This window comes from Lucilia cuprina, chromosome 3, assembly GCF_022045245.1.
Source record: "Lucilia cuprina isolate Lc7/37 chromosome 3, ASM2204524v1, whole genome shotgun sequence".
Taxonomy (NCBI): Eukaryota; Metazoa; Arthropoda; class Insecta; order Diptera; family Calliphoridae; genus Lucilia; species Lucilia cuprina.
This window is the reverse complement of record NC_060951.1, coordinates 19,511,122-19,520,333: the sequence shown is the minus strand read 5'-3', so window position 1 is coordinate 19,520,333 and position 9,212 is coordinate 19,511,122. Positions and strand designations below refer to the sequence as shown.

At 31.3% G+C, this 9,212-nt stretch overlaps 1 protein-coding gene across 1 annotated transcript in view; it reads right to left on the bottom strand.

Annotated features, from left to right (window-relative positions):
* Positions 1 to 721: 721 nt before the first annotated feature.
* Positions 722 to 9,212, bottom strand: part of LOC111685732 (Werner syndrome ATP-dependent helicase homolog) — a 33,227-nt gene continuing 24,736 nt past the window's right edge. The window contains exons 2-3 of the mRNA XM_046946282.1: positions 1,560 to 2,341; positions 722 to 1,494 (exon numbers count right to left, since the gene is read on the bottom strand). Coding sequence (XP_046802238.1) covers positions 819 to 1,494; positions 1,560 to 2,341 — 1,458 coding nt within the window. The 3' untranslated portion in view covers positions 722 to 818. The remainder of the gene's footprint in view (positions 1,495 to 1,559; positions 2,342 to 9,212) is intronic.

Below are 9,212 nucleotides of genomic sequence, written 5' to 3'. Positions count from 1 at the left end.
CGTATAAATCATTTACAAACACAAGGTAATATTAAATAAAGAAATATTTTAATTTAAACAAAATTTAAAAAAAAACACTTTTCGTTTTATTTTACGCACGAACCATACTGCAAAACCAAGTTCCATACTAGCCTTGATGGCCCTGATAAATTTTATAATTATAGGACCTTATTTGACACTAGCTATAAAACTATAAAAAGTCCCCTTCAAAAATTGACTCAAATGTCCACAACTCTATTTAACAATAAATGGCTTAAGTATATCTGAGGCAAGATACAATTCATCTTAAATGTTTTATTATAAAAACGAATTCACATTTTACTTTTTGTAACAGGTGTAGAGTGTTATTTTATATATGTTTTTTCTTAATTTTGTTCGCAGATGTCCCAGAAAAATTATTTTAATGCAATACATAATAATAATTATTATAATTCATGAGATAGTCGATTACTATTGATCTAAAACCGATTATGATCTCAGAGTTCTTCTATCATCTCAAGTTTTCGAGATTTCTTAAAATTTAAAAAACACGCCTTTTCATATTTTATTCGTTTTAACAGCGTAAAGATATCTTCATTTATAAAATTTAAAGGTTTAACATCAAATGTATATTTTTTCTTTACAAAAATGAATATAACAGATGTTAATTTAAAGACATCAAGTGTTTAAATAAAGATGTCTTCAAGCTGTTATAGAATCAAAAATATAGCTAGAAACAGGGTTTTTGCAGTATTTACTTTACCTACTAGGATTCGTTTTATTAAATTTTATTGGCCTGTGTTATTTTTCTATCATTTTAATTATAGTCAACAAAAAAATTATCTTTTTTTCTGCATCCAGGCAGGTAAAACTCGACTTTTTGAAATAGGATTGCAGTTGTTTGATGTTTCTGGTCTAACTGTATCTTGTGTTTTTACATTTAATATTTCTTTATTACCATCATCTTCATCGGAGCTATCGTCATACTGATAGATGGGCTGCTTTCTTTTTAATGTTAATAATGTAGTGCTTATAGCGGACGGATGAGTAATTGTAGATACAGATTCACAATTCGACTCTTCGTTTTTTATTTCTTTTTGCACGTTCTCCAAATCTGCTAATAGTAAATCTAATTCTGATTCCGAATTTGGATCCTCTAGATCTTTACTTCCCGATGATTGCAATTGTTTTTCTATCTCATCACCAACTTGTGATAAATCTGCATCAATGGATTCATTTTCCCAAAGTTGATCATCGTTGGATAATATATTTCCAGTTTCTGTTGGCTTGGACAGTTCCAGCTGGCTTCCGGATTTTAAGTTCATTGTTTTTTGAACACAGTTGAGAAATTCATTTCCAAAACGTAAGTATTTTGCTTCATAAAAACCATCAAGCTTACAATCTCTCAATTCTTGAATGCTTTTTGGTTTACATTCAATTATTTGATTTAAAGCCCTGTTAGATGCAATCATATACGGCATAACATCTAAATCATGAGCTAACTCTCCCCGCAACCTAAAATTGAATAATAAATTATGAATAAATTAAAAATTCAATAATCTATGTTAGTATGTACTTACTTTATTAAAGAACTCATTAGTTTATCATCAAACTCAGAATTTACAGTTGTATTTTTAACAGAATTGTTATGTTGAATCGTAGATACGATTTGTGCTTGTTTTGGCTTTAAAAATTTCAGTATATCGGAATATGGTTTTATTTTGATAGGTTCTCGTTTATGAGGCACTGCATCTAACCACTTATCGCCAGTTTTGGTTATATCTAATAATGTAAATGCACCAAATGCACCTTGCTTTGTTATGGTATGTACAAAACCGAGATCTTGTAAATTTTCTGATAAAATTTTATACCAAGCTTCTGTTTTTTTCGAACCTTTTCCAAATAAACTATGTGAGTAATATTGTCTTGGCAATTCTTGTCTCTTTGAACCTCGAAGTATCATAATAATTTTACCCAAACCAAAACGACCTTTCAAATCTCTAAGGAGAGTCAGAAATATAAGAGCATCTTCCGTAATATTTAAATTGCCTTCATTATCCAATCCCTCATAAATATCGCGGTAATCAACATTATTGGATATAAGAAAACAGTTGTCGCAACAATCCTTACGAGCCTGTAGTTCTTTAGCTGCGTCATCATCAAAATATTCCAGGATAAATTTACGGCGACATGTTGATATACGAGTATATGTTGCCATTTTCATAGCTAAATTTTCCAAATGCATTGAATGTTTTGTATTTGCATTGGATTCTTGCCGTATTCGTTGATGTGTGGTCCAATCAGTTGAGTTATAAAAAAGAATGCACTTTGAATGCAATCCATCACGCCCAGCGCGACCCACCTAAAAAGATTTGAAATATTATTTATTAAATAAATAAAGATCCAAAATACGGTAATAAAGGATTACTATCTACTAAATATGGTAACAGATTAGTAGATAATAGACTTTGTTAGCAATTTGTTCATAAATATTGCAGAAAAAAGTAAAAATTACAAAAAATTTCGTCATGTACAAATTAATACATTCTATGGGCAATGTCACACGTTCAATATATATCGTCGATATTTGCTGTATTATGATATGTATTGAACGTGTAGCATGTAATATTGACGGATCGTGTTCCATATCACAGAAAACCCGAATTTTCTGAAATCCAAAATTCGTATCAATATTTATAATGGATCACGTGATAAATATTGAACGTGTAGCATGTTTTGAGATATCGATCACGATACATTTATAAAATTCGGAAAAATATAATAAAACAAACAAAAATGTAATATCGTTTGAAAAGTTTTTAAAAAATATAAAAGAAAATAGCTTTTTTCTAAAATTGTGTTATTTCGGGATTTTCGCGGCATTTGTTTAATCATCCGCATTTGTTTAATCATCCGCATATTGAACGTGTAGCATACCCGACGTATCCATCAATCCATTTAAATGCGTCGTGATCCAAATAGATCAAAATATATATTGAACGTGTGCCAGTACCCTATGAACTTTTAATATTTTAAATGAAAATGGTTTGTATTATTTTTTTCTGTGTGTGGAGACTTAAAATAGATTCTTATACCCTTTACCTTTATGAGAAGGGTATATATTAGTTTGTCATTCCGTTTGTAATGACAACAACAACACAGTTTATAGGAATATAGGATATGTATGTGTAGATGTATTTGGTTTCATTGCGCTGTGTATTTTTTCCTTAATGTCCACACATAGAAATTTTTGTTTCAGAAACTACGTATTAATTGCATTGATTTGATGTTGTACGAATGAGAAGAATAAAAAATAAAGACAAGTTTCCGAGTACGAGAAACTCAGTACCGCGAGAGAGATGAATGATATTCTTTCTTTCGGAAAATCAAAAGATTCCCAAAAAAATTTCCTAGTGTGGACCGGAAGTTATTGACTAGAAACATGAAATTAAGTATGCGGAGCCTGGCTTAAGTTAGAAGCTATAAAAGAGAACTTTTTGGTACTTTTTCAAAAGGTACTTTTTGAATTTTCTACAATATTGAACCTAGAAATATGAAATTAAGTATATAGAGTCTCAATTAGGTGAGAATCCATGAAACTTTTTCAAATGGTAGTTTTTAAATATTCTATAATACTGAACCTAGGATCATGAAATTAAGTATGTATATTCGGAATTAGATGAGAACCTGTAAAAGGGAACTTTTTGGTGCTTTTTCGTTGTTCAAAAGGTACTTTCAGAGTTTTCTATAATAATGAACTTTGAAACATGAAATTAGGTATGTAGAGCCCGGATTAGACGAGAAGAAATCAATGGGGATTTTTTGGGACTTTTTCGTTCTGCAAAAAGTACTTTTGAATTATCTATAATATATAACCTAGAAACATGAAATTAAGTACTCATACCAACTTCAACACAAATAAATATACGTATAGTCAGCATTTGGTTCTGTCGTATATTTATAGATTTTTCTTTCATATACAACAGGTATAAAGTAAGCAATGTAGTTGTTTTGTTCAATTACCATACTTATATCTTCTTTGCAAAATTAATATACATAAATATAAGTATGATTTGAGTATACGTAGTATTTCACCAATGCAACAGCAAATAACAGAAAAAATTAATACATAACTGAAATGAATTTTGTAATAAATTGAATGAATCGAACATGACTTTTTCCCAAACCATTTTCATTGAAAATATTAAAAATTCATAGAATTTATTAATTTGTACATGACGATTTTTTATTTTTTAATTTTTCCTTTTTTCAGCAATATTCATGAAAAAAGTGCTAAAAAAGTCTATTATCTACTAATCTGTTTCTTTATTTAGTAGATAGTAATCCTTTATTATCGAATTTTGTATAACAAAAAAATTAAATTGAAATGCCGAAAAACAATATCTGAAACAAGAAAACATCAGCAAACATAGTTAAATATCTATCTATAAAATCACGTCTATAAAATCACGTCCGATTTCATTGATTTCAATCTAAAAATCATAAAGAAATACAAAATTTTCCTAAGAATATAAACATATGTGTTTAAAAAAATAAAAATTAAAATATTCATACAATTTAGGAACTTATTCTTAAATATTATTAACTTTTATCAATGAAAGCAGTTCATAACATTTATGCAAACATTTTTTTAACATATGTGTAAGAAATTAAAGTTGTTTTTTACCTGTTACTTTTTGTATTATATTTGTCAGTCATAATTTGTTGCTATTTCTTAATAATTTATTTTTTTTTTGTAAAAAACGACCGTAATAAATTTCAAATTCTTAGAATTTACATTCTTTGTTTATATTCATTTGAGATCACACATACCTGTTAGCTATGCATTTGAATTGTGAATAAGTCCATACATGTATGATACGCGTTTTGAATATACGTAATTATTTATTTATTTATCAATAATATACTTAATACATAAATATATTAAATATATAAAAAAAGCGCAGGGTATCAAGACCATATTGCGCGTTCTATCAAGATATGTATATTTAATCATAATGGGAAAAGAATAATACTAAAATTGATATTACAATTCATTAAAATAATACAAATAAATAGAAGGTTCATTTTATATAGTTATGAAGAAAGTTATCTGAAATACAAAAGTTAAAAGTATATTATTACAATTTCAATTAAAAACTAAAAATGAGAAAAAAATCATATATCCATTATATTATGTTTAGCAAAAGATTTTAAAATTCTATTAATTTGCCGAGGTTTAGAACAATCCAAAATAAGTTCAAGTGGCTCCGACAATCTGGATACAGGACAATCCACAAGAATGTGAGGAACATTGATAACCACTTCACAATGACAGCAACTTAAAGGACTACAATTTTCAAAATAATGGCGGGAGTTGAATAAACACTTTCCTACTCTAATCCGGGCGAGCAGGATACACTGCAGCCTGGAATACTCATGATGGTAAATGGGCCTAGAAAGACACGGATTATGCTGTCTCAAAAAACAACCGCAATTTATCCATTCCCGTTCTAATAAATCCAATTGGGTATGTTTATAGATATTGGTAATACAAACTTTGAAACATGGCATTTCCGTTATCAGTGGCATATTAATCGCTTCCTTTGCAGCTTTATCTGCACGTTCATTTCCAATTATACCCCAATGTGAAGGCACCCACAGAATAAGCAATGGTTGATGTATATTAGGATTGTTTAGAATGTTACAATAAGACCCATTCTTGTCGTTATATAGAGCTCTTACTGCACTTAAGCTGTCAGTACAAATCACAGCCTTCTGGTTATTTTCTACAGCATGATCGATTGCTGCAATGATTGCAGCAAGCTCAGCTGAAAAAATACCAGAATATGGAGGTAATTGGCTCTGTTTGACCACCACCCAATTAGAATCGGGTTGGCGTTGAACCACTGAGTACGATGTTCTTCCATCTTGAAAGGATCCATCCGTATACAGTTCAACATTAGCAGAAAAATTATAAATCTTTTCCATTGCCATTTTCTTAAAAATGTCCGGACTGGTGTTAGATTTTCTGTGAGAGGATAAACTAAAGTCTATTTTTAGCTGACGGTTTTCTGCAAAATCTGCCTTTGGCCTAGATGGTAAAGGTATTCCAAGCTCTTTAAATAAAAAAATTATCTTATCTATTCCACAAATATTTCTTTTCTGACCAGAATCAATTTTTTGCCAGAATATTTCATGCAGACCATCATTTGGATCTGTAATAGATCTAGCCGCCATATTCACTGATCTTCTATGAAGCAATGTGTAAAAATCTGGTGATTTTGATTCAATTCGAAGGCATGGTAGAGGTGTTACTCTCAAAAGACCGGTAGCTGTTCGAAAACAATTATTCAAGGCAGCATTCAATTTTCCGATATTAGTTTTCGAAGTCCATCCATATACCGTTATACCATGCTGGACTAAACCATGTGCCAAAGATCTGCAGATGTCTATAGCTGTTTCAATATGGGGGCCTTTCTTCTTAGAACATATTAATTTCAGGATGTTATTAATCTTACCCAGTTTGGCAATTAAATATTTAATATGACAGTTCCACAATAGATTACTCGTAAACATTATACCAAGGATTCTTAGTTCATCTTTGCACTGTAATTGAATATCTCCAAATTGTATAGCTGGTGGAGAACAATTCCTTCTTCTACATATATGCAGCAAATCTGATTTTCGTTCTGGTACGACTGCACCACGAAAAGAAGCCCAGTTTTGTATATTCACATTCAATAATCTAATATTATTAGAAACAGTATCATGATTTCCTGATGCCAAAGCAAAAATATTATCTGCATATATACCAATAAAATCTATTCCAGGCATACTCTGAACAGATCTGGCCAAAGAATTCACATATATGTTAAAAAGAACCACGGATAGTGGTGACCCTTGGGGTACGCCATTATGCAGATTATATGGTTGTGATAAGTGTCCATCAATTTTCACCCTAATTTGACGATTACACAAAAACGAATAGATAAACCTAATGACTGGTAGTGGTACACCCCAATCACGCAACTCATCAAGAACAAATATTGAAACCACACGATCAAACGCCTTTTCAATGTCCTCAGATAGTACCATACTGTGCTTTCCTTTCGATAAATTCTGATGTAATTTGTTCTCCAGTTCATGTGTCAATGAATGGACACCATATTTGGGTAAGAATGCATGTTGAATTTGTGAAATTTTACCTCTAGTATGCCGCCAAAACCTTCTAGCCATTATCTTTTCAATAATTTCGATAATACAGGAATTAATGATATTGGTCGATAACCTTCTGTTCCATTTGGGTTTTTCCCTGGTTTCGGGTATAGGTGACAACAGCGCAACCTTCCAATCATGTGGATATATTCTATTTTGCAAAATTTCATTATACAGTTTAACAATTCGAAATTGCAGGGATTCAGGAGCATTTTTTATCATCGAATATGTGATCCTATCGATAGATGGTGTAGTTCCTTTAACATTGCTAAGTGCCTGTCCAAGTTCATCCCTGGAAATTTCATCAGAAAGAAAAGTATTCTGGTGGCATATGTACTCTTCAAATTCATTCATATAAGTACGTTTTCTCATTATGGTATTAGTATCAAAATTGTCGTCTGAACCAATTGCACACCAAACTTGAGCAAATTTATCCGCAATGTCAACTGGATTAGAAATAACAGCGTCATTATTGATCAACGATGAAAAATTGCATCTTTTCTCTGTTCTAATACCCCTTATTCTAGACCATAGAGTCTTAACATCCAACATCGGGTTGAGAGAGTTTAAAAAATTACTCCATGTTCGGCGCTTTGCCATTTTCGACTCCCGTTTAACTAAAGCACACAATCTTCTAAACTGTATAGCATTCTGTTGACTTCTATGCGTTTTAAAGAGATTAAATGCATTATTCTTATCCTTGATCAATTTTGCAATAGAGGAATTGAACCAAGTGGGGAATTATTTAAACGAGGAATTTTACTCTGTGGTATTGTCTCGTTTGCGGATTTCCGAATAATTCTCTTAATTTGAGCTGCTTCCTTATTAACATTCGGAGATTCAGGGAATTCATCATAATACTATTTACCCTCATCGAAAAAAGTGACCAGTCAGCCTTATCATCTAGAAATCTTGGATGAAAGCGTTTCCTGTATGTCTGGTCATTGTTGCTTATCTTTATGGGAAAATGATCCCCAGTTTCCGGTGTACTTAATGTTGTCCAAGATAGATAGGGAGCGAAATCAAAACTTGCCATTGAAACATCAATAGCAGTCAATGTGTTCCTCGTATTAAGAATTGTGAGAGAGCCATCATTAAGAATCACAAGACCAGAGTCATCAGCAAAATTCTCCCAGAGAGCTCCACTAGGTGACAAATTCTGAGAACCCCAAATGGGATTCTGTGAATTTAAATCCCCAATAAGTAAATGGTGTCCATCATTAAAATTTCCTATAGAGTTAATCATTTGGTCTGTCAATACTATTTCACATTCCTTATAAATGTTGGTAATGTATAAATTGGTACTACCCTTAATCATAATCGTTTGAAACAAAAGTTCGCCAGAAGATTTAATATGCTGGGTAACGTGAAAATTGTTCAAAACTAAAAGAGCAATACCTGCTTTAGCATATTCGCGAGCCTTGTTGTGGTGAAAAATTCTATAGCCGGGAAGGTGTAAAAATTTCAAATTTCTTGTCACAATGTGTGTTTCCTGAAGTGCGATAATTGTAGGCTTATGTTTAGAAACTAGATTTTCCAGAGCGTATTTATTTGTTATAAATCCTTGGATGTTCCACTGTAAAACTATAATGTTCAGTCCAATATCCATTTTGACGGTTAAAAAAATTAATTATTCGCAACTTTCATTCTTGTTCTCCTCTTTATTCTTTGGCAAAGTTCTCTTATATGTTCCGGGTGTTATTAATACGTTTAGATCTGTAAATTTTCCAAAAATACTACTACATGGTGTTAATTTGGTAACATTTGAAGTCCCATTAGGTGGAGTTCCTAATTGACATTCATTTGTAGTAATTCCATTATCATCTTCGATAGTAGCCAATACATTACCAGCACTAGCACTATCCTTATCATCATTTATCGATATGCCGACATTTCCGAATGTTGAAGATAACTGCCATTGATGAGTTAAGTCCTCTGTTGTCAAATCAATATTAGTGGTAATCATATTTGTTGAAGTGCTGTCTTCTTTTGAAGTAATTGGGTTTAATGTGCCA